The sequence below is a fragment of the Myxine glutinosa genome, chromosome 1 (genome assembly GCF_964187855.1).
Source record: "Myxine glutinosa chromosome 1, kmMyxGlut1.1, whole genome shotgun sequence".
NCBI lineage: Eukaryota > Metazoa > Chordata > Myxini > Myxiniformes > Myxinidae > Myxine > Myxine glutinosa.
Window position 1 is genome coordinate 315,568,432 of NC_136261.1, and position 25,128 is coordinate 315,593,559.

General features: G+C 47.2%; 1 protein-coding gene across 1 annotated transcript in view; it reads left to right on the forward strand.

Moving 5' to 3' along the window:
* LOC137410727 (multiple PDZ domain protein) overlaps nucleotides 1-25,128 on the forward strand; it is a 197,606-nt gene that overhangs the window by 123,127 nt on the left and 49,351 nt on the right. The window contains exons 11-16 of the mRNA XM_078778865.1: nucleotides 12,577-12,820; nucleotides 12,988-13,058; nucleotides 16,425-16,568; nucleotides 18,084-18,245; nucleotides 21,695-22,030; nucleotides 22,153-22,362. Coding sequence (XP_078634991.1) covers nucleotides 12,577-12,820; nucleotides 12,988-13,058; nucleotides 16,425-16,568; nucleotides 18,084-18,245; nucleotides 21,695-22,030; nucleotides 22,153-22,362 — 1,167 coding nt within the window. The remainder of the gene's footprint in view (nucleotides 1-12,576; nucleotides 12,821-12,987; nucleotides 13,059-16,424; nucleotides 16,569-18,083; nucleotides 18,246-21,694; nucleotides 22,031-22,152; nucleotides 22,363-25,128) is intronic.

Here is a 25,128-nt window from a genome sequence, read left to right on the forward strand (position 1 = left end):
CAGGCGTTCCAGCGCCTGATGGACGGCGTGCTGCGCGACTTGCCGTTCCTCTTTACATACCTGGACGACATCCTCGTCGCCAGCACGTCCAGAGCCGAGCACCTCCTCCACCTCCGGACGCTGTTCGGCCGCCTCAGCGAGCACGGCTTGATCGTCAACCCGGCCAAATGTCACTTTGGTGCGGCGACGATCGACTCTTTGGGCCACCACATCACCCGGAACGGTGCCGTACCGCTACCTGCCAAAGTCGAGGCCATCGCCGCTTTCCCGCTTTCCCGCTCCATCAAGGCGCTGCAGGAGTTCCTCGGGATGGTGAACTTTTACCACCGCTTCGTGCCCCGAGCTGCGCAACTCATGCGGTCCTTGTACGCCGCCCTCCGCGGCCAGCCGGCGAAGCGCGACGTCGTCTGGTCCACGGACATGGACGCTGCTTTCACCGGCGCGAAACGGGCCCTCGCCAACGCCACGCTGCTGGCCCACCCGGTACCCCATGCTCCCATCGCCCTCACCACGGACGCCTCCGACTACGCCGTGGGCGCGGTTCATGAGCAATGGGTAAACGGGGCCTGGCAGCCGCTCGCGTTCTTCAGCCGGCAACTCCTGCCCAACGAGTTGAAGTACAGCACTTTCGACCGCGAGCTCCTCGGGCTGTACCTGGCCGTCCGCCATTTTCGCCACCTCCTGGAGGGCCGCCCATTCACGGCCTTTGTCGACCACAAGCCATTGATTTTCGCCATGGCCAAGGTCACGGAGCCGTGGTCGGCCCGCCAGCAGCGCCACCTCTCCGCCGTGTCGGAATACACCACGGACATCCGGCACGTCGCCGGAAAGGACAACGCCGTGGCCGACTGCCTTTCTCGAGCCGGCACCAACGCCGTCTACCTCGGCGTCGATTTCGCCCTGATGGCGACGGACCAGGCCACCGATGGCACGGTGCAGGCGCTCCGGGTGGCGGACACGGGCCTCCGCTTGGCTGACGTCCCCTTCGCGGACACGGTCCTGCTTTGTGACGTCTCCCAAGGCCGACCTCGCCCCGTTGTGCCGGTCACCTGGCGGCGTCGCATTTTTGCTTCGCTCCACGGCCTCTCACACCCGGGCCGGAAGGCGTCCCAGAGGCTGGTGTCGGCACGTTTCGTCTGGCACGGGTTGCGACGGGACGTCCGCGACTGGGCCAACGCCTGCACACCCTGCCAGCGGGCCAAGGTCCACCGTCACACCCAGGCTCCGCTGGCTCCTTTCACCATGCCCGAGCGACGTTTCGACCACGTCCACGTGGACCTGGTGGGTCCCCTGCCCCCATCGCAGGGGTTCACCCACCTGCTTACCATGGTGGACAGGACCACCAGGTGGCCGGAGGCCGTGCCCCTCGCCTCCACCACCACCGCCGACGTGGCCCAGGCGTTCATCGCCACCTGGGTCGCGCGTTTCGGCGCACCGGCGGACATCTCGTCGGACCGCGGCCCACAGTTCACGTCCGAACTGTGGGGCGCGGTCGCCCGCACATTGGGCGTTACCCTGCACCGCACCACGGCCTACCACCCCCAGGCCAACGGGTTGTGCGAGCGGTTCCACCGCTCCATGAAGGCCGCACTCATGGCCGGCCTCCAGGACGACGGCTGGGCCGACCGGCTCCCGTGGGTCCTTTTGGGCCTCCGCACGGCTCCAAAGGAGGACCTCCAGGCGTCCACCGCCGAACTGGTGTACGGCCAGGCCCTCCGCGTCCCGGGCGAGTTCGTGCCCGACGCCACCAGCCCCTGGTCCGCCGCGCGCCAGCGCATGGACTTCCAGGAGGCCGCCCAACGTTTCGTCCCAGTGCCCACGTCCCGCCACGGCGACCCCCAATCCTACGTCCCCCCAGCACTCCGCACAGCGGAGTACATATTTGTGCGCCACGACGCTCACCGGGGGCCGCTCCGGCCACCATACGACGGACCCTTCCGGGTCCTACGACGGGACAACAAGTCCTTCGTCGTCAGCATCGGCGGCCGGGCGGACCGGATTTCGGTGGACCGCCTCAAGCCGGCCCACATGGACGTCGGCCAGTCGCCACGGCTGGCTCTCCCACCGCGGCGCGGCCACCCCCCGGTCCGGCCACCCGCCACCACACCGGACCCCCCCCCCCCCCCCCCCCCCCCCGCGGCCAGCCAGGGGTCGTTTCGGTCGGGTCATCCGGACCCCCCTCAGGTTGACCTTCCTGGACCAAGTCGATTCTGGGGGGGCGTGTGTAGCGACCCATGGGTCCCCCAAAGCTCGAGACCAGCAACAGAATCTCCTGGCCCAAGCCGGTGACGTAACCGGCGGCCAAACCTCGGCGCCGAGGTTATAATCCTTTGCACCTGTCGGTCACATGACCACCAAAGCGTGCCTCGTCTGAGAGGCGTGGCTTTGGTTATGATGTATGCTTTTTGGTTTGGATATACATATATATGCGAACCCGATAAACGGGTTTTCAGAGTTCCCGAGATGATTATTCAATAAACATCTTCTCGGACGAGTTTGTGTCTTGTCCGTCACTTCGTCCGTCTCAAGCAGGAGCGCTGCTCCTTCAATGGTAATGTTTTCACCCCTTTCTGTTGTCTGTGAGCAAAACATATCAACGTTATGGACGGATTTGGATGAAACACCAACGTTATGGATGATTTGGATGAAAGATTGGGTGTGTGACCAGGACTAATGGAAGAAATGTTGGTGAAGATCCGGATCTGGATCCGGATACGAGAACTTTACAAGTGATTCTGCACCATTGAGTGATAGGGCAACGATATATAGCACAGTATCTCAATAGATGGGATAGATGAGAGATGGGGTAGTTCCAAAGATGGGCAAAGCAAGGAAGAAAATATTTGAGGTGTGCAGTCAGCTTGGATTTTGGATGTTTAACCAGGAGGTGGTTACTGTACGAAGGTGTGCATCTTGGAGTTGTTGACGAAGGTCGGAGGACTGAGAGTAGAGGGAGCATTGTTGATGAATAGACGGTAGAAAATTGAGAGACCATCGACCTGCCTGCAATGTGAGATCAACAGACCTTGTGCTTCGGCCTCTTCATGGGAGATTGCAATAAATTTTACAGCTTTTGATTGCACAAAATCCAGGAGAAACAGATGTGATGCTTGAGCACCAGCCTATAGTGGAATGCATTACTCCCTTGAGGTATGGACAAAGACCTTGTGGACCGTGAGCAGCTCTGATTTTCTCAGGGAAGACTTGGATCGATGGAGGATGCCCAGCACAGCTTTGAGGCCAACTTTGCTATTTGGTAGACCCAGAAAAGGTTGTTTCTGATGGTAAGGTCGAGAAGTTCAAGTCAGTGAACCTATTCCAGTCGATGACCAAGGAAATAAATCGGTCAGTTGGTTCATTTGAGTTCTTTCGTGTGTCATCAGATGGCCAGCTCAGTGTCGTGCAGCCATGCCCTCGTCTCTGGTCCTACGTCGAAGAGGCCGGCTTCTGAAGGTGGTCTGTATAGGGGGCAGGTGGTAATTATGTGTTCGGCAGTCTGCTCAGGCTCGCCGCACTCGCACGCGGCGCTGTCTGCCAGGCCCCACATCTTCAGCGATGATTTGAAGCGGCCGACCCCCGTATGTAGACGGTTCAGCAAGGTCCATTGCAGGCATGGTAGGTCTTCTCCTAGGACGCCACCTCCTGGGTCCCAGATGTAGCGGTGGATGCGGGTGGGCCCGGCCGTTTCCCACACCTGCTTCCAAGATGCCGCCAGCCATGCGCTTCTAGACAGGTCCTCAGGGATAGAACTGAGCATCTCTTGTGCCGCCTTGTAGGGATGGCGGGACTTGAGTCTGCTTGGAGGCGCTACTATCGTTGTGGTGTTGTGCAGGATGTGCCAGTCGTGTTTCTGGGCATTTCCTGCCAGGGCAAGGGTAGCAGCCTCCCGTCGGAGGCCGGCCGGGGCGATTCCCGCTAGGACTGGCAGGTGGAATGCCGGGGTGGGCTTCAAGCAACCAGCTACAATGCGGAGGGCGTTGTTAATGGCAACATCAACCTTTCTCACGTGTGGGCTTCTGCTCCAGGCTGGGGCGCAGTATTTGGCTGCAGAGAAGACCAGGGCTTGCGTGGATATTCGTAGGGTCTTGGCGGAGGCTCCCCACGTCATACCAGCGAGACGTCGGATAAGCGAGACCCTTCATGTCACCTTGGCCTTAACTTCTTCTAGGTGTTGCTTGAAGGACAGTATCCGATCTAGGCGTACACTGAGGTACTTTGGGGCTTGCTGGAACTCCAAGCGTTTGTTGTCAACAAACACGTCCAGTTCCCTTTTTGCTTCTCTGTTGTTAAGATGGTATGCCGCTGACACTGTCTTACCAATGCTGAGCTGCAAACACCACCTCCGGAGGTAGGCTACCAAGGTGCCCATGTCTTGGTTGATACCGTTTTCCATCGCCTTCCATGTTGGCCGTCGCAGCATGATGGCCAGGTCGTCCGCGTAACCGTACTTTCTGGATGTTGTATCCGGCAGGTCGTAGATGTAGATGTTAAACAGCATCGGCGAGAGAACAGAACCTTGCGGGACACCATTCCTCAGTCTTCTGAACCTGCTGCGCTGGCTGTCGCAGGTCTGTAGGACGAAGCTGCGGTTTGACAGCATCTCCATGATGAAGTTCACCATATGCTGGTCCAGGATTGTCCTCAGCAACTTCAGGTGGAGTCCACGGTGCCAAACGGTGTCGTATGCAGCTGTCAGGTCCAGGAACACTACGCCAGCTTTCTCATTGTCCTGGAAGCTGTCTTCGATATCTTGTGTGAGTAATGTTACCTGGTCTACTGTTGACCTGCCACGACGGAAACCGGCTTGTTCCCACGGGAGCTGTGGGTCCACCACTGGGTCGATACGGCTGTGGATCATCCTCTCAGGAATCTTAAATGGGACGCAGAGCAACGAGATCAGTCTGTAGGACTTGGGATCTTCCGCAGGTTTGTTCGGCTTCGGCAGGGCTATGACGGAAGCACGGCGCCAGGTCTTCGGGAGCTTGGACCTCCGGAGGCATGACGAGAAGAACGAACACAGCCAACCAGATGTTGTTGTGCTCTGGTGGATGACGAACTCCGGATGGATGTTATCACGGCCTGGTGCCTTACCAGGCTTGAGTTTGCTCATGGCCGCACTGAGTTCGGCTGCTGTGAAGTCTCCAGAGAGATTGGCATCGGCGCTGGCCGCCCTGGAGAGAGAAGACACCTCACACAACGTCAGGCGGGCAAAGTTTTTGTCTGCATCTGGGAAGCAACCGTTCTTCAGGAGCTGGGACGCAATTGCATCTGCTGTCACCAGGCACCTGAATGGCATTGTATTTTTGCCTGTCAGCTGGTTGATGGTCTTTTTTTTTCTTTTTTCTTTTTTTTGTATACAGAGTCGAGGCTCGTGAAAGAGCTAACATTTATCAAACAAACAAATCAAACAAACAAGCAAACAAAGTATATAAAAAGGGGAGCGGTCGACAAGATGGAGAGAGAAGGGGAGGAAGCACACAAACACAACATTTGAGAGCAGGGACATCGGGAGATGTGTGGGAGGGAGAGGGCCTGGGGGGGGGGGGGGCAGGATAGGTATAAAACGCAAGGACACCAAGGACTTCCAGGAAAGAAGTCGGCACCTCAAAAAGTGGATTGGGGTGAAATTAGCGGGGGTAGAAAAGATCAAGGTTTTGGATTGGGGAAGATAAGAGATGGTGGTGAACAGCTGTTTTAAAGACCTCGAGGGAGGAGTGGGATTGAAGAGAGTGAGGGAGTTTGTTCCAGAGGCGGGAGAAAAGAGGAGTGAAGGTGAGCAGAGAGTCTTGATTTTGGCATAAGAACCATAAGAGGGTTGCAGGCAGATCTTGTGCGACTTGTAGGAATATTTGGGGGACAGAGCCCAGAGAGAGCTGGGGGAGTAAGGCCGGAGAGGAGTCGGTAGAAGACGGAAAGACCACCAACCTGCCTGCGGTGAGGAAGTGAAAGGCCCTCGGAGATAGCGTCATCGCTGGAGATTCCAATGATTCTGAATGCTTTGGTTTCAACAGCGTGAAGACGAGCTGGGTGTGAGGCAGGAGCACCAGCCCAGAGGGGAGAGCAGTACTCCATTGAGCTGCGGATGAAAGCCCTGTATGTGGTGAGGAGCTCAGGTGTGCCAAGGAAGGACTTCGCACGACAGAGGATGCCCAGTCGGCGACTGGCTTTGGAGGCCAGCTTGGAAATGTGGTTTTCCCAGGAAAGATCATGGCAGATAGTGACACCCAAAAGCTTGAGTGACAGAACTTATTGGAGAGGATTATTCAGAAAGTAGATGGGAGGGTTGTCCAGTCGGTCTTTTCGGAGAGACATCATAAGAGTGTGAGATTTGTCAGGATTGAAAGACATGTTCCACTTGTTTGCCCAGTCTGTGATTTTGTCCAGGTCTGCAGAGGGTGAGGAGGCTGCAGACTGCTGATCTGAGGGATGAGGAATGGAGCGGCAGAGAGTGGAGTCATCAGCAAAGAGATAGAGAGGATTTTCAAGAGAGTCAGAGAGGTCATTGATGAAGACCAGAAAAAGCACAGGGCCCAGAACACTGCCTTGGGGAACTCCAGCCTGAACAGGAAGAGGAGATGAGAGAAACCCATTCAGGGCCACACGTTGACTACGACTAGAGAGGAAGTCCGCCAGCCATGCGTGAAGATTTCCATGGATACCAAAGGAGGAGAGTTTGGGGAGCAGGGCGGGGTGCCAGACCGTATCGAAGGCACGTGATATGTCGAGGGAGACGGCTCTAATTTCCTGTTTGGCATTGAAGTCCTCCATCCATTGTTGAGAAAGCAGAAGCAGCATGTCCAGAGTAGAGTGACCTGGTCTGAAACCAAATTGATGATCAGAGATCAAGCCATTGGATAAGAGGAAAGATTTCATATCCGAAGCAATGATGGATTCCATGACTTTGCTGATAATTGGGAGAAGGCTGATTGGTCTGTCGTTGCTAGGATCTGTTTTTGCACCTTTTTTGTGCAAAGCGGTGATGTTGGCTGATTTCCAAGCAGACGGCAGTTGACCTTGAGCAAAAGAGAGGGTGAAGAGAACAGAGAGAGGGAGTGAAAGAGCAGAAGAACAGGCTTTTAGAACCCGTGGGCTGATGCCGTCAGGTCTAGTTGCAGAATCAGAGTCGATGGTTGACAGAAACTTTTCCACCTTGTCAGGAGGAAAGGACACGGAGTCCAGGAGCAGCTGGGTACGACTGGGTACGGTGGGTACAGAGAGGGATGGGTTTGGGACACAAGATTTAGAGGCAAACACAGAGTTGAGGCATTCAGCTTTTTCACATGCGGAGTCAGCTGTGTAGCCGTTTGAGGTAAGGGAGGGGATGGAAGGGGAACAAACACCAGAAACAGATTTGACCAGACGCCACCAGGATTTGGAAGAGGGAGACAGATAAGAGAGTTCGGTCTTGAGAACGGAGAGATATTGTTTCCTGTCTCTCCTGAGGGTGGACACACACTTGTTTCGGGCTTTGTGAAAGGAAATGAGATTTCCTTCCATTGGATTTGCTTTCCAGGAGACGAAAGCAAGTTGTTTCTGGGCAACAGCCTCACCACAAGATTCCGTGTACTATGGACGGGAGGAAGGGTATGACAACTGAAGACGAGATGGGATAAATCTGTGCATGAGAGAGAGCAATTTACTTTGGAAGAATTCCCAGAATGAGTTGATGTCAGAGGTGGTAGAGATTGGAGACCAGTCCAGATGATTGATGGCTGCTTGAAGACCGTGCCAGTTGGCCTGAGTGAAATGCCAGACTCGTCGACGCTGAGCAGGCTCCCTGAGAATAGTCAGAGAGATGTCCACTTTAACAAGCACATGATCAGATGAGCCGATTGGAGCAGAAGAAGAGCAGTAGACATTTTCAGGGAAGTTAGTCATAACCAAGTCCAGAAGAGAAGATGCTCCGTTGACTGAGATCCGGGTCGGGAAATTGACAGATTGTGTCAGTCACAGTGAGTCGCAGAAGTCCTTTGCTGAGGAGCCATGGCTGGTGAGAGAGGTACCCACACCCAGCCAACTGCATGGTGACAATTGAAATCACCACATATGAGGAAGAGAGAGTTGGGATGAGTAGATATAAGTTGGTCCATATTATCAGACAGCGAGATGTAGATGGAGTCATCACTGTTTGGTGGACGGTACAACACACATATGAACAAGAGGTGGGAGCGAAGGGGAAGCCGTAGCCAGAGGTATTCCTGGGGGTGAGGTGCAGAGAGTGCAGTGCAGTGCGAGTGAGGAAGAGAGTTTTTGATAAAGATAGCAACCCCACCTCCAGGACGAGGCTCAGGTCTATCATACCGGAGGAGGGAGTAACCCGGGAGAGATACTAAGGAATCAGAGACATCATGAAGGAGGAAAGTTTCTGTTTCGCAGATCACGTCTGGTTTGTCAGAAGCAACCTGTATGGAGAGATCAGTTAAGTTTGTACGAAGGCCCCGGATGTTTGAGGTCCATACCGTTAATGGAGAGGAAGGGGGAGCATCGCATACAGAACATGGGGGAGGAGGGGTAGGGTAAGATGTGGAAGAGGTGGAAGAGGTGGAAGAGGTAGGGAGAGCTGTTGAAGGTGTGTCAGAGATTTCAGAATAGCTCGGAGAAAGGGAAGGATGGGGCGGACAAAAGGTTTGATGGTGATTGGGTGAGGCACAATGAGGTGTTATTTGAGGAGGGGGAAGAGCGAGGAAGAAGGTTGGGGGAGATGGAGGTGAGAGTTGGAAGGGGGAAGAAGCGGGGAGGACGCTTTGAGGAGGGGGAGTGAGAGGGGGAAATTGAGAAGAAATGAGGGTGGGGAGATTTGAAGGGGAGGGGCGAGGGGGGAGTTTAGGAGGGAAGGGACAAGGGGAGGGATTTGAAAGGGATAGGATATGGGGGAGATTTGGAGGGGAGGGGGGAGTCTAGGAGGGGACGGGCGAGGGGGAGTCTTGGAGGGGAGGGGTGTGGGGGGAGTTTCAAAGGGAAGGGGCAAGGGGGGAGATTTGAAAGGGATGGGTGATGGGGAAGATTTGGAGGGGAGAGGTGATCGGGAAGATTTGGAGGGGAGGGGTTATGGGGAAGATTTGGAGGGGAGGTGTGAGATTGGATTTTAGGAAGTGTACGATTAATGGGAAACGAACATTTATTGCAAAATGAGTTTCTTGTGACCTTCGAGTCAAAAATACGTTTCAGGACGCTGGAGGGAGGATGGAGTGCAGGAGAGTTTAGGGAATGTAGAAAAGAGGCACTGTAAGAGATGGAATTTTTTTTTGGGATGAATCGATTTGGTGAGCAAGTCGAAAGCAGCCTTTTAAAGAAGAAGAAGAAAAATGTGTTATAATATACGACGGAATACAGAACTTGAGGGGAAAATGTAAACATTGTAAAGTTTAACAGTGAAAACTATCTGGGGAAATGGGGGAGAAACACGTGGTCGAAGAATGAACGAACGAATAAGAACGAATAAACGAATGAGAACAACAAATAAGAACAGAGAAGGAAATGTTTCTTTTTGTTTTTTTTTTTGTTTGTTTTTTTTGAGTAGAGATTTTAAACAAGGAAGTAGGCTATGGGGTGAAAAGACTGGGAAAACAGAGAACGAAAGTTATTGGAGCACAAACGACGGACCGCTGAGAGAAAAACAAAGCCTCAAGGTTGGACACTGTACAAGGCCTCAAAAGACACGACACAAATTAACACGATTTTCTATACAGGTATGAAAGATTTGCACCGAAAATCTTGCTCGGGACACACTATACGTACAACACCATAAAATAAATACAGTTATAACGAAAATACAAATGGGAACAATTACTTAACTTCGATTTCGATGGAGAGCGTGGAGAGCTGCGAAAAAACCGTGGCGTCTGCCACGCCTTGCGACCTAGAGTGGGTAAAATCGATCGACTCAACTATTTCAGTCCATCTGGTCCTACGGGTGGCGTCCAGCTTCTGGAGTAGTGCTGTTGCAGTCGCGTCCACTTCTTCCCTGGAGCTAGCCTGCTGATGGTCGCGCAGGAGATGGCTGCACTCCTCGTCTCAACCCGGGATGTAGTTCTTGTTAAAGCCACGCAGGATGTTTTTCTTTGCTGCACCTAGGAGAACCTTACAATAGGCTGTGTATGCGGCATCCACATCAGCAGCTTTTGGAACCACATCAGCAGTTCATTTGACGATCATTCGAAAGTGATTGCTTGAGACTGGGACTTTCCCGAACTGAATGACATGCTCCCTTTGTCAGATCAGAGTGTAATTTCAATATCAGCAAAGAGATACAGCAGCTGTCTGCCCTGCAGATGGATGTGGTACTGTACGACACAATCTGGAGGCATCTACAAAAGGAAGAGAGGTTTTTCCAGAGCATCAAAGAGGTCATTATTGTATAAGAGGAAAAAGATCAGGCCGAAGACACTCCATTGGTGATCTCCAGCCTCCACTGGGAGAGCGGAGGAGAGTGTTCAATTGATGGCAACACATTGACTGTATGAGTGGTGGAAGTCAAAAGTCCAAGAATGAAGGTGGCTTTCTATACTGCCTTATGCCACTTTTTAATTTTAAAAAACGCTCTTTTACTGTGTAATTAGGTGCTTGTCATTTAGTACAATGTGTCCGTCACTATAATTGCTACAATGTACAATGTACATATTCATTGTAGTGGGAATTATTTTAGAAAATTGACTTTCCACTTATCAGAATGCAGGTTAGCAAATATTTTATGGAATTATACAGAAATCTCTGTTTGTTGAATAGCTAAGGGACAGAGGGCAGTAGGTTCGCAGAGTGACAGAGGATAAAAGAGGAACAGGGAGACAAAGACAAAAACACGAATGGCAGGAGAGCATTAGCCAGAGCAGAAGATAGCAGGGGTTGGTATGGTAGAAATCATAGTGTGACACTGGACAGGATTGGATGAAGAGACACAAGATGATATAATACAGGAAGCCACATATACAGAAAAGAGAATATATTGATGAAAGAAATTGAGGGGAGTGCTCTGCTTATAATTGGGGAGGGTAACCAGGGGTGGGTTTCTGGTAGAATGTCTGTGACCTGAGTGGGCTGGTGTGATTTGTGAAGAGTACGTTGACCCTGAAACCCATTTGGAGTGTATATTGACTAAATCAATACTATACTTCATTATAGATGAACGAGGCCAATATTCACAATCATTTGTATTAATATTGTCACGTTCCTGGTGATTAAAATCTTCCAAAGAACGGATTTCCGAACGGGCTTTAACTCCGAGGCGTTCAGTCAAAATATAGCACAGAATACGCGTCGGGGGAGGGAGGGGGAGAGACCGAAGAGCACTTACCTTTATGGATCCCACCGACAGTCTTCACACCTGGATAAATTAACTCAAATAACACGACAGTAAAATGTACAAAAATAAACAGGTTTAATGAAAGAAATGCCAGTAACAAAGAAAATGCACGATAAACGAAATTCTTAATTGGAGCGCTCCCACATACAGACTCCAATACAAACAAAGGATAAAATAACTGAAAATGAATGTGTTATTTTGTGGCACTTGTATCAAATCGGCTCGTGTATCGTCAGGAATCATCAAAGATCGTCTGAGGCCTTGGCAGGAAACGCACGTTTGTTGGCGCGCAGCGCGTGGGCGGGAAAAACCAGGCCTCCGTGCACAGTTCACTCTTCCAGCCACGCTTATTTCATCGTCCTCGTCGGGAAACCACAGCTCTCGGTCCGCGGCTCTTTCTCCTCACGACCACTAGCAAGATGTCCTCCTCACGACCACTAGTAAGATCTCTGAACATAGCCGTTCGCAATGAATCCTCTTTGCGCAAGAGTGCAAAATGCAACCGTTCACCACCAGTTCCAAAATGAGAAGGGTGAGAGGATGTCGATGCTGAGAGAGCCACAATGTGACCGTTCGCAAATAAAATCCAGAACGAGAAGAAACGAGAAGCTGTCGGCACACGACCGTCCACCACCAGACCCAAACCGAGAAGGCCAAATGTCCGCCGTTCCAAGTGTTTTGCACGCATGGGTCTGACGTCATCCGTCCCTGCTCCACCAATCCCATTGTCCCTTCATACCAGTCCTCTGTGCCAATCAAATCCCTGTCCAATCACTGCTCTTTGGGCGTGTCTCCACCGAGCTGCCTGTCCTCTGCGCTCACCAAGTCGGTATTATCTACGGTAATGCTTCATGCCTGATTTCCGGTGGTTTTTTTAAATTATTGTGTTTAATGGCCGATTTCTGGCTTGGTGTCTAGTGCGGTGTCATGAGGAACAGAGGAATAAATTAGAGGCAATTACAAACAGGGAATCAATTACCCGTAATCCCTCGCTAATTAACAGGCCCACCCCTCTGATGGGGACGAAGATACAAGCTTACCCGACATCCGGTCTACACAAATTCCCTACTTACGATACATTGAGGTTTCTTCTTCTTCTTCACGACAGTCGAAGCACACTAATCTATACAATCTACCTGGATTAAGGTATCCCTACCCTCCACAAACGCAACAATATGTATTAAAATAATGTATTCTGAACTTTTATTTGAAAATACGTACTTGTAGGAGGTTGAAGGTACATGGTGATTAAATTTCGTTCTCTGGGCTCTTTGCAGGTCGACGGTCAGGATTTGCAGGGATACAGCAACCAGCAAGCAGTGGAAGAGCTGAGACACACTGGGAAGTGGGTACACCTCTCGTTAGCCCGCCGTCATGGCCCTGCTCTTCACGGACAGCCTGGAGAACTTCCCAATCACTCACTTACCCATTTTACACTCAGCGAAGAAACAGATAATGAAAGAGGGCAGGAGAGTGATGGAGAGCTGGTGGATGAAATCTCAAATGATTCCGAATTGGAAGGTGAGTCATCTGTGCAAGAAGTGGTTTCTGTTCGGAAGTAAATCACGAGGGTTTGCGGAGGGATGAACGAGTGGAGAATTAAAGGGCAGAATGAAGGTGGGTAAGATTGTTAGATTGTGGAGGGATGTCAAATATTTTTGAATCTGTTCCAATCATATACTTTGCAGAGTTTATTGGAGAAGAAGAGGTTATTCGTGCCAAGTGGACCGAAAGTCTGGGCTTAGAACATGAAATTTTGGTGAGACCTCTCTCCATCTCTCTGTCATAGGTTTTTTAGTTTTGGGCCATATCTCAGTAGTTAGTGAGTCAGATTGATGACATGCACAAATGAATGAATGAATATGAATGATCGTTTTTTAAGGCCATTTTTCCCCGCTAGAGCGGGGGTTAGCCTTAAGGGGCCCCATGACAATCATGGTTCCCTGTTTGAGGCAATGTTTTTTTTATGGCCGGATGCCCTTCCTGACGCCAACCCTTCGTCACCTCTTACGATGCGCAGGGATACGGTGTACCTATTCTAAACCGGGGTAAACACCGGGATCATTCATCTCAGCAAGCTGGTACTCAATTTGCCAACCTCGGAAGGATGACAGGCTGAGTCAACCCCCCTGGTGTTAATTCAGCGATCGACCGGGATTCGAACTCAGGATCCTCGGATCCCAAGCCAGCACCCTAACCGCGAAGCCAACACCAGGCTCATTGATGACATGTACATGGTACATAATCTGATATCCCAGGAGTGGACAAAAAAAAATGGAAACACCAATGTAAAGTCACTTAATAAGGCGTTGGGCCACCATGTGTGGCCAGTATGGCCTGTATGCGCTGTGGCATAGAGTGCACCAGTGTCTGCAATTTTGTAGGAGGGATGCGGCACCATTCATTCACGGGAAAGTCGATCAACTCACACCTGTTTGATGAAGGTGGAAAACACTGGCTCAGGCGTTGTTCCAGAATATCTCAAAAATGCTCGGGTTAAGATCTGATGACTGATAAGGCCATGACATATGGATAACATCAATTTCATTCTCATCAAACCATTGGACGACCACATGTGTTCTGTGGATGGGGGCATTGGACGGTCTCCTTTTGCAGCCATGCTAGTCATAATTGTAGGCAGCCATGCCTGTGCAGCATTGTATACATGATCCTAAGCATGTTGGCATGTTACTTGTTTCATTAACACATAAGCCACACCTGTGTGGAAGCTGTTGCTTGGTGTTCCTCATTTACCCAGGTGTTTCCATTTTTTGTCTTTTACCTGTATGTCTTTGTGGGTTTTTACTGGTTTATGCTTCAGACCTATTTCATGCCTCTCTATATGTTTGCCCGAGGACGTTTTCATGTCTGGGCCATATCTCAGTAAGTGAACCAGGCTGATTGATGAAACTTATGTGGTACACTGTCTGACTTATGTAGATGTATTTTCAAAGTATTCTGTAGATGATTTTCAATTTGTGATTTTTTTTTCCCAAATTTTCAACACTATACCTTCATTATTTTCTGATAATATTTAAATCAAGACGATTTTGCATCTCATTCTTGTTGCTAAAATTTGAACACCATTATTCCCACATTTTGGGGCCGAGGTGTTTTGCACCGGTGGTGCTTTTTTCTTTTTTTTGAACCTCAATTTCATTCCAGAGGTGTGATAATGAATTTTCTATATCTCAGTCATTGTTTGTAGAAACACTTCATTTATCAGTATAACAAACAGAAAAATGTCATATGTTGTGATGAGATTTAAAATGCTTACTCTAAGGTGGGAAGAAAAAAAAACTGGTGTAAAATAAACATAATTATAAACCATTTATATATGGAATGGACATGTGTATAAAATGTAGAAATTGGGTCAAGGTAGTTACTTTAGTCAAACTATTCCAGACTGCAATGCAAAGATGAAGAATAAATCATTACAAGGAGCTGATGCTCCAGGTACCCCACCTTTTGGGTGGTATGAGGAACAGATCTGTGTAATGTGAAGGGCAAATCTTGAACGGTTTTTGAAATATTGCACACACAAGCCAAGTTACTGAGATGGTTGCCCAGCAACAGAATTCACCAATCACCGCCGTGATCTAATCAGGTTGATATAGTCTCAAGAGGAATAGGCATCTGCAATATGAAAGCTAAATGTTCAACGTTTTTTGAAATATTGCGTACACAACCCAAGTTACTGAGATGGTTGCCTGGCAACAGAATTCAGCCAATGACAGCTGTGATCTAATCAGGTTGAGATAATGTCATGAGGAATAGATATCTGTAATATCAAAGCTAAATGTCAATGTTTTTTTAATTATCACGTACATTAAAATACATGGACAGATGATCGCTTGGCCAGTCTGATGTATCTCATTTAATGCCCCGTCGCCGACCTTGTCGGAGGGCCGGGGGATAAAAACCTTTACAACTTCCACTTCTAGTCTTGTCAACAGTTGCACGTGGCTTTGTACTCCAAATGATCTTCCTCAAAAGAAAAGGAGACCGGCCATATTTGTCTTGTCTTTGTTTTATTGTTGATAGTAGATGTTGTTTTTGTGTAAACTGTTGGTCTGAATCATCCACAATCCAGGCTCGTTTACCACCCATGTCACAATCCTGGTTTTCTCCAGCACCGAAGGCTTGGGTTCGGTCAAATTGGTCAAAGTACTTCCTCCTCGAATCATTGCTTGACAAAAGTTATTCTCTCATGCCAATATGTCATTCATGTGTGTGCGATCCTTTGTGGCATGGCAGATTGGGGCCCTTCAAACTTTGTTGGCTTCTGGTTGACGTCAGGTAGTTTTCGGACTTTACTTGGATGTTGCTGGGGTGATTGGCACTATAGTACAGTTTGAGCATCGGCAGTGTCAGAAGCAAGACTGGCGAGAGCAAATTACTTTTAGTTATCTGATACGCAAGTGGCTGAATTAGCAAACCCACTCCTCAGACTTTCTTCCAGGGAAATTTTTCATGCCTAGGGTACTTGCTGCCTGTTTTCCAAAATACACATGGCTTGGGCAGAGAGAATCACATTCCCACACTCTGACTTTTCTTTTTTTTGGAGGAAATTAAAAAAAATAATTCTTAACAACATTTGCATTACCATCAAAACCAGGCTCGGTGGTGTAATTGTTAGAGCATCCGCTCTGAGTCTGGGAAATCAGTGGTTCGAAACCCAGCTTAGTCATACCAAAGACTTTGAAATGGTGTGCTGCTTGCTTGCTTGACGCTCTGCATTTAGAAAAGATAGAGCACAGACAAAGAACCAAATGGCAACCATTACACACATGCTTGATGGGCCTAATGGCCTCCTACTGTAAAGTTTCTTGTAAAGGAACTCATTATATAGCATGCTGCCAGCAAGGACAGCGAGATGCACTCCCGTCCATCTGCCATTGTTACCTTGGTAAAACACCGTGAGCATGCTTCATCCCAATGCAATAACTGCATCACATTGGTAATCCTCCTGCCAGTCAATACGAAGCTTTACTTGCACCATACGGCCTTGTTGTGCACCTTCCAACATATGTATTTCCTTTGTATTATTCTGGCATTTATTTATTTATTTTTGGTAATATTCTTTAAATGATTAGGATGTGTTTTTTTTGGGAATGGTGTCTAGGTCTCGAGGTTTGACAAGTCAAATGAGCAGGCAAGCCTCGGAATCACCCTGGAGCCTTGTGATGGACAACACATGATTCATTCACTCCCAGCAGGCCAAGTCTGCTCCAGTGGTCCTGTGAAACCAGGAGATGAATTATTGGAGGTGACTGATAAGACTGAGGAAAAATGGTAGGCGTGTTCGAAACAGAGTCGTAGTGAGGTCATTCTGCAGCGATCAATAAATGAATGTACGGCAAAATATCGTGACAGAATATATTACCGGTACCGGCTAAATACACTGGACCTAACACAAAATGAACGATGAATCCACTGCTTTTCCCCAGTTCAGTCAGGCTCTTCACCTTATCTAATAGCACACCATGTTCGTATAAGGGACACATAGTGTCCAAAACGGCTTTTTGATTTGGAGTGTTGTTTCTCAAGGCATTAATTTTTTTCAATTTTCAATTGTTTAATTATTTTCTGATTTGAATTATGTTGATTTTCAATTATCTTATTTTTGCAATTTTGTTTTCAATTATTTGATTTTTAATTATTATTATTATTATTATTATTTATTTTTTTCCCATTTTTTCCATTTTCAAATACTTGACTTTGAAGACGGTGAAGCTGCTTTAATATTTGGCTATGTCCTTCCTTCCATCCGTCTGTCCATCCCTCAAAAATGAAGAAGAACCTTTCTAACCCACCATGTTTAATTCTGAGGTGTTGTTCCAAAGGGTTCTAAAGGGTAATTCTAAAAGGTTCTAAAAGGTTCTCACAAGTAATTCTAGGTTGTTCGAAAGGGTAATTCTAATGGGTTTCGTTCGTTTCTAGGCTTTGCCTATTTGTCCCCCGTCGCACCGCGGAGCGAAAGAGGGACTATGGTTTTCCCCTCCGTCCGTGTGTCCGTCCGTCCGTCCGTGCGTGCGTACATGCGTGCGTAAGCGAAGGACCGCATTCGAATTTGGTGTGTGGGTGCAACCCACGTCAAAATCCAAGATGGCCGCCGCCATGTATGTCTGACGCCATGTATGTCTGAACCTTCTGAGCGGAATATCTTGAAAAATAAGCGAAGTACCAACTTCTAATCTGGTGTGTGGGTGTATCTAGGCATAAGGAAGAACCCTTTTGAAAATTGGGTCGCCACGTCAAAATCCAAAATGGCCACCGCCATGTATGTTTGAACCTTGTGAGCGGAATATCTTGAAAAATAAGCGAAGTACCAACTTCGAATCTGGTGTGTGGGTGTATCTAGGCATAAGGAAGAACGCTATTGGAAATTGGGTCGCCACGTCAAAATCCAAGATGGCCGCCTTGCGTCTACCACTTTGTCAACTCGCATCACTTCACCGACGGGGGACCTAGGCGTAACGCTTGTTCATATTAATAATGCCAAAATGAACCGCTTCCTTTAGACACGGATGCGATTTATTTTCATTACGAGGTAGAATTTCAAGTGTTATCAATTGGCTAATATTATGAGTTGGCTATACCAGAAACCATCAGGGATCTCTGCAGCAATATCACAGCCCTCTAGTTTCTCTTGGATATTAGTTAGGGGTTGCAATCGGTCATTGAACTTGAGGGTAATTCTCAAGTTGTGCATTTTTCTTATCTAATTGCTTTACACAATTGAATGCACAACTACATATTAGCTCTTCCCTTCTTTTCGCAGATCAATGGTGAAACCGTGGTAGACCTTTCACACAACCATGTGAAGGCAATGCTCAAACAGTTACCCCTGCACAGCATCATGGTTTTCTGCAGGCCACCCCGATTCCTTTGTATACCCGTGGAGCTATCATCTCCTGACTGCAGTGATGTTGTGGTTAATAAGGCAGGTACCCTGAATGTATTGCTCATTTTGAATTAATGAATTAATTAACTGGACTTAAGGGCTCCATCGTTGGAGCCTCCGCTCTGAGTCTGAGAGGTTGTCAGTTTGAAACCTAGCCGAGTCATACCAAAGACTTTTAAAATGGTACGTACTGTACTGCTTCCTTGCTTGGGGCTGAGCATTTGAAAAGGATAGAGCACGGACAAACAACCATATGTTGGCAACCATAGCACAGACTTTGAAGGACATCGTAAGGACAATAGGGATGGCGTGATGCTCAGTTTTGTGCAAACATGTTTCTTGTGCTTTTGAGACTATTTTAACAAAAATAAATGGTACTTCAACTATTTTCAAGAAGGAGCTATTTCATTGGGAGGCCTAGGGTTCTGTTATAAACAGTGATCTAAGACTCATATTGGAACTCATAAATACATTGCGTGCAGGGAAACTATATTAGGAAATATAATTCTATACTTCCATTTGAATTATAAGCATATTAGTAGAAATGGACAAATCAACATGTATATGGGGTTTGAACCTAGCATCCCAGCAGCATGAGCTCAGAATTCAAATAGGAATGGAAAAATTATGGAAGGGGTGAAAGGCTTTGGGGGAGCTAAAGTTGTGGAACCTTTTATACAGGATTGAGGCTCATTGAAGAGATGTGACGGAGGATCACTAGGCAATGTACGGACAGTGGGGAAGTTTGGCCACAGTTGGATTAAAAGTAAGGGCATGAACAAACAGGAAAAGAGGAGACTGATGTGGGAATGAAACATAGTAACCTTCAAGTAAGAGGATATGGGTAGGTAGGGTTACTGGGAGTATTACATATTGTGAGTTTTATGGGGGTGATACGAGATGTTTGTTCACCACCTGTTTGAAGCCCTGGAGGGATTGACCTGCCTTTGGAAAGAAGTTCCACAAATGGGAGAAAAGAGAAACAAAACAGGTGGAGGCTGGCAGAAAGTTTGGATTTGGGGATTTTAATCAGGTGTTACTGGAAAAATGAATGAATTCTGGGGGAACAGGAAAAGGTCAGGGGACTGAGAGAGAACAAGGAGCAAGACAGGAGGAGAGGCAGTTAAAATATAGAAGAGAGGCCACTGACCTATCGGGGGTGTGAGAGCAACAGGCCTTGTGCTTATGCCTCATCATGGGAGATTCCAATAATGTAGAGAGCTTTAGGTTCCACATAATCCAGGAGACACAGATGTGATATGGTAAATGTAAATTGAAATACGGTGAAATTTTTCCGTTATCTTTTTGACATATATCTGTCTGATTATTATCATTTTTTTATCTTCATAAAGTTATACCACGGTTGTTAATAAAGAACTTCAGTGCTAAGCTGACCTTACATCACATTATCTTGTATCTTATTATCTCGCAGCAAATTGCTTTTCACCCCTCAGCCCAATTTGGGCTGAGGGGTATTGTCGTCACGGGCGTCGTCCGGGCGTCCGTCAACTTTTGGTTTCCGTCAATTTCAAGGAAAACGGCTTGTCCGATTAAATCCATTTTTGCAGTGTGTGTTGGGGTTGAGTAGAGGAAGGTTCCTTTCGAAAATGGGCACGCTTCGATTTTCAATATGGCCGCCACGGCAGCCATCTTGAAATTGGTTTCCGTCAATTTCGAGCAGAATGGCTTGTCCGATTAAATTCATTTTTGCAGTGTGTGTTGGGGTTGGGTAGAGGAAGGTTCCTTTCGAAAATGGGCGCGCTGCAATTTTCAATATGGCCGCCACGGTAGCCATCTTGAAATTGGTTTCCGTCAATTTCTAGCAGAACGGCTTGTCGGATTAAATCCATGTTTGCAGTGTGTGTTGGGGTTGAGTAGAGGAAGGTTCCTTTGAAAATGGGCGCGCTGCGATTTTCAATATGGCTGCCACGGCGGCCATCTTGAAATTGGTTTCCACCATGCATGGGCTGAGGGGTTACACCCGCTTTGCGGTGCTATTTATTTCTAATGTAGGAGGTTCATATCAATTTTTAAATCAAAATATTTATACTGATGTTTGAAATGATTTAAATATTGTCAGGAAGTTAAAGGATACATAACTAGAACGGCATTCAGTAGAGAGCATACCTCCGTCAAGTGAACAGTTTACGTTTTGTATCCCAGAGTAGACCAGAAAATCATAATACAGAATCAAATTTAATCAAAATCATCCGTCCACAACTTTTTGAGATATCCTGCTACGTATCGTTTGGCTCTATATCCCAATGGTGAAGAACCACTTGAAAAAATTACACAAGCCGGATCCAGATCCGGATCTTCAATTCAAAATTGAATCGATTCTTCCTTGTCTCTGTCTCTCTCTCTCTCTCTCTCTCTCTCTCTCTCTCTCTCTCTCTCTCTCTCTCTCTCTCTCTCTCTCTCTCTCTTCTCTTTCTCTTTCTCTTTCTCTTTCTCTTTCTCTTTCTCTCTCTCTCTCTCTCTCTTTCTCTTTCTCTTTCTCTCTCTCTCTTTCTCTTTCTCTCTCTCTCTCTCTCTCTCTCTCTCTCTCTCTCTCTCTCTCTCTCTCTCTCTCTCTCTCTCTCTCTCTCTCTCTCTCTCTCACACACACACACACACACACACACACACCCTGTTCACCAAGTTTTGTCCAAATTCGTCCATAACTTTTTGAGATATCCTGCTATATGTTGATTTTAACCCTATCACTAAATGGTGAACAATCACTTTAAAATTAAATAATTCACATATTCGAATCGATATTCAAATATTCACCAAAATCTAATCGTATCGCCCTTGTCAGACACCCAAACTGTCCACCAAATTTCGTCTGAATCCGTCCACAACTTTTTGTGATATCCTGCTATGTATCGTTTTTGTCCTTTCTCCCAATAGTGAAGAATCACTCAAAAAATTCCAGTGGCCGGATCCGACTCCGAATCTTCACCAAAATCTAATAATTTCGTCCGTGTCACATACGCTACCTCTCTGCTAAGTTTTGTCTGAATCCGTCCACCTTTGGTGGCAGTGGTAATGAATTTCTAAGACAGCTGTATTTTTTTTTAAGATTGTTGAGCATCAGTTGAGAGCATCTTGATTTTTCAAACTTTTCTGTTCGGAGGTTATATGCTCAAAAATGCTCCCACCCCTTTCTTTTTGAGTGCCTGAGATACTTTAATTTTTCCATATTTTATTGTGTGCACTAAATGTCGTTCTTCCAAGAATCCTCCTCACTTTTTAATGCATTTCATGTTTACCTTGTGTATAGAAAATAAATAAAAGTGACTTCGTTTCCTTTCATTTAAGCTCCAAATGTAAATCTTAAAGATGATGTTCTACATTTGTCAGCAGATGAGTTAATCCATTAACTTCTTCCACTGTGCGTTATTCTCAGATGCTGCTGATTGTTTTGAAAATCAACAGAATAGTCTTTAGAGATGATTGATTTTTCTGAGTTAAAACCAAAGTTGTGTGGTCTCGTACATTTGCAGATGTGGGCTTGCTCAGAGGAGGAGTACATTCCCACTGAATCCATATTGCATCTTGATGATGTGAAGTTGGCAGATGTTTCAGAGGAGGTTGAAGAGGAGATGACTGCTGTCCCCTTGTCAGACAACAACGGTTCAAATCACGATAAAGAAAATGGAAGCTATCCGTCATTAGAGCAGGGACACTGGGAGAATGAGACAGTGGTAGACGAGGAGAGTCATTCAACTTGCATTAGCGAAGACCACTTGGAAAGGCATCCTGTATGGGAGTCGGAGGTGCAATGGGTTGAACTGGAAAAGAGAAGCCACGGCTTGGGCTTCAGTGTACTCGACTACCAGGTAAAATGTTCTCATCTTCTGTTTGATGCCACCCATGAGCTTTGTTTTCCACTTTTGATTTCTGTTGATTTTGACAACTTTCCTTAATTTGGCCTTTTATTTGCATCCTTTCTGTTCCGAAGGATCCTCAAGATCCAGAAAAACCTCTCATCGTCATTCGTTCATTAGTGCCAGGTGGTGCTGCTGACGACAGTGGGCAGTTACTGCCTGGAGACCGGCTGCTTTACGTAAATGAACAACACCTGTCACACGCCGGGCTTGATGAAGCGGTGGCTGCACTTAAAGGAGCTGCACTTGGACCTGTTCGTATTGGTGTTCTCAAACCTATACCTGTAAGTCAATGATGGATAAATAAATTTCAATATTGTGAAATAATATCCATTGCCACTCTGCTACTGGACTTTCTTCCACAAGAAGAGTGAGGTGACTGAAGGTAAAATGGCAACATTCTGAGAGGAGGGCAGTCAAGGGCCAAAAAGGAGGGCCAAAAGTCAAGGAAATTAATAAATAAAAATAGAGGATGGGAGGAAACCATGTGCAAGCATTTGGTAGCGTTAATGGGGGTGAAAAGATAATGGATATGTAATGGGGTATTATATAATATGATGGTGCACAATCTGCTTCAAACCCTGGAGGGATTTTTTTATTTTTTATTTTTTTTTGTATACTGAATCGAGGCTCGTGAAAGAGCTAACATTTATTTCACAAACAAATCAACCAGACAAACAAAATATATAAAAAGAGGGAGCGGAAGACAAGATGGGGAGAGAAGGGGAAGCACACTAACATAACATTTGAGAGCAGGGAGATGTGTGGGAGGGAGAGGGCTTGGGGGGGGGGGGGGAGGCGTGGGAAGGGAGGGGGGGGGGGGAGTGTGAGGATGATTCAACCACTGGCAGAAGGTAGTTCCATAAATGGGAGAAAAGAAGAACAACAGAGTGGAGGTTGGCAGAAAGCTTGCAGTTTGGGAGGTTAACCAAGAGGGGGTCACTGGAAAAAAAGGTTTGTGTGCTTGTGGAGTAGGAGAGTGTCAGATCGCAGAGAGCATAGGAAGATGAAAAGCAGTAAAGAAAAACGGAGAGGTCACCAACTTGTCTGTGATCTGAGAGCAACAGGCCTTGCACGTTTGACATATCACAGGAGAGGCCGTTAATGCTGACAGCTTTAGATTGCACAGAATGCAGGAGAGACAGATGTGATCCTAGGGTGTCAGCCCCTATGGGAGAGCAATACTCCATTGAATTGTGGACATACTGTAGTGTAGTGTAGGCCTTTGTGAGCTGTGAATAGTTCTGATTTTTCAAGGAAGGATTTGAAATGACAGATGATCCCAGGGCTTTGGATTCCAGCTTTGCTATATGGTCAGAGAATGAGAGATCATTGATGTTTGTGATACCACGAAGTTAAAAGAGACTGAACCTCTTCCAGTAGCTGACCATGGAAATGGATAGATGGGTAGGTGTTATGATCAGCCTGGTGTTGGCTTAGCGGTTAGGGTGCCGGCTTGGGATCCTGGGTTCGAATCACAGTTAATCGTTGAATTAACACCAGGGGGGTTGACTCAGCCTGTCATCCTTCCGAGGTCGGCATATTGAGTACCAGTTTACTGGGAATTCCCTGTGTGTCGTAAGAGGTGACTAACAGGGTTGGCGGCAGGAAGGGCATCCGGCCATAAAACATTGCTTCAAAAAGGGGACCACGGTGCCCAAAAAAGGCCAACCCCTGCTCTGCCGGGAAAAATGGCCTCTAAAGGTGGTTCGGTAGGTGTTATGATCCTTTCAGAGTGACAGGATAAAACTATGAGATTTATCAGGATTGAGAGACCTGTTTCATTCGTCAGACCAGCATCTAACCAATTCAATATCAGCAGAGAGTGACTCAGCTGCTGTCTGGTCTGTCAGTGGAATGGGTTACTGTACAACACATTGTAGAGTCACCTGCAAAAAGGAAGAGAGGGACTTTCAAAGCATAGGAGAGGTCATTTATGTATATGGGGAAGAAGACTACGTTGGGACATTTCAGTGTTCACTGGGAGAGGAGAGAAGGCTCCTTTAATAGCAACACGTTGACTATGCGAGTGTAGTAAATCGGAAAAAGTCGAGGAAGACTACTCCTTTTTTGGCTCTGCTTGTCCATTCCCATTGGCTGTTAAAAGGTATGATGCAAATGAACCAAGTGCCATGTGGTGCTACTGACAAAAGTGGGCAGACCCTCCTTCTCTAAACGGCTGGCAATAAGTAAACGAGCCTATTGAGGGTGGATGGGACATCTTAGATAGCATTTATGTAGTGATTGGCCAAATGCACTCATTCTGAGGTCTGTGCGGTGGTGATCCTTCATGTATAACAATTGACAAAAATAAACATGTATGTGGACGTACAACAAGTTAATTGGTACACACGTACAAATAAAAAAATAATGATAGTCTTACTTCTGAATTTCACCAGATGCTCTGACTTAATTAACCAGGTTCAAGCAACCAACGGCCATTGCTGCTGGTGTGTCTTCCAAAGTGGATTTGAACGCGTCATAAAACCAATTCTCAGTGATTTGAATCTCAAGACAGTTTGAAATGCACAACTTTCTTATGTATACTTGATCATAATTGATAATGCTTTTTTTTCCTTTTTTTATTAAGTTTACTGTTGGATTTTTCTCTTTTTTTTTGGCCATCTCTCAGTTGGCCGGTGTGCAATTTAGGATAAAGATTGTAAGTATATCCTGTTTCTATGAGCATTGTCAAACTGTCTCCTGGTCACATCTATGCTATGCCTCTGCTCTGGTCTAAATCTCATCAAGGAAACCTGTTACAAAATCCTAAGCTTCTTTCTCGATCAGTGTCCAAACTGGGAGCCGGACAAACTTTAAACTTGTGTTTAATTCAAAGTCAAAGCAAAGGCAGTAAATTTGGCATTCCAAAGTAGCACGATACACAACTAAACAATGCAATTGATGACTAGCAGGCTCTTCTTCATCTTCTTTTGAGATTTCAATGACAGAAATAGCAACTGGGAACTGAACTTGCTGGAAGGGAGGAACGACGACAGTCAGAAGTTCGTTCATAAACTTCATCGACGATTTATTTTTGACCCAGCATT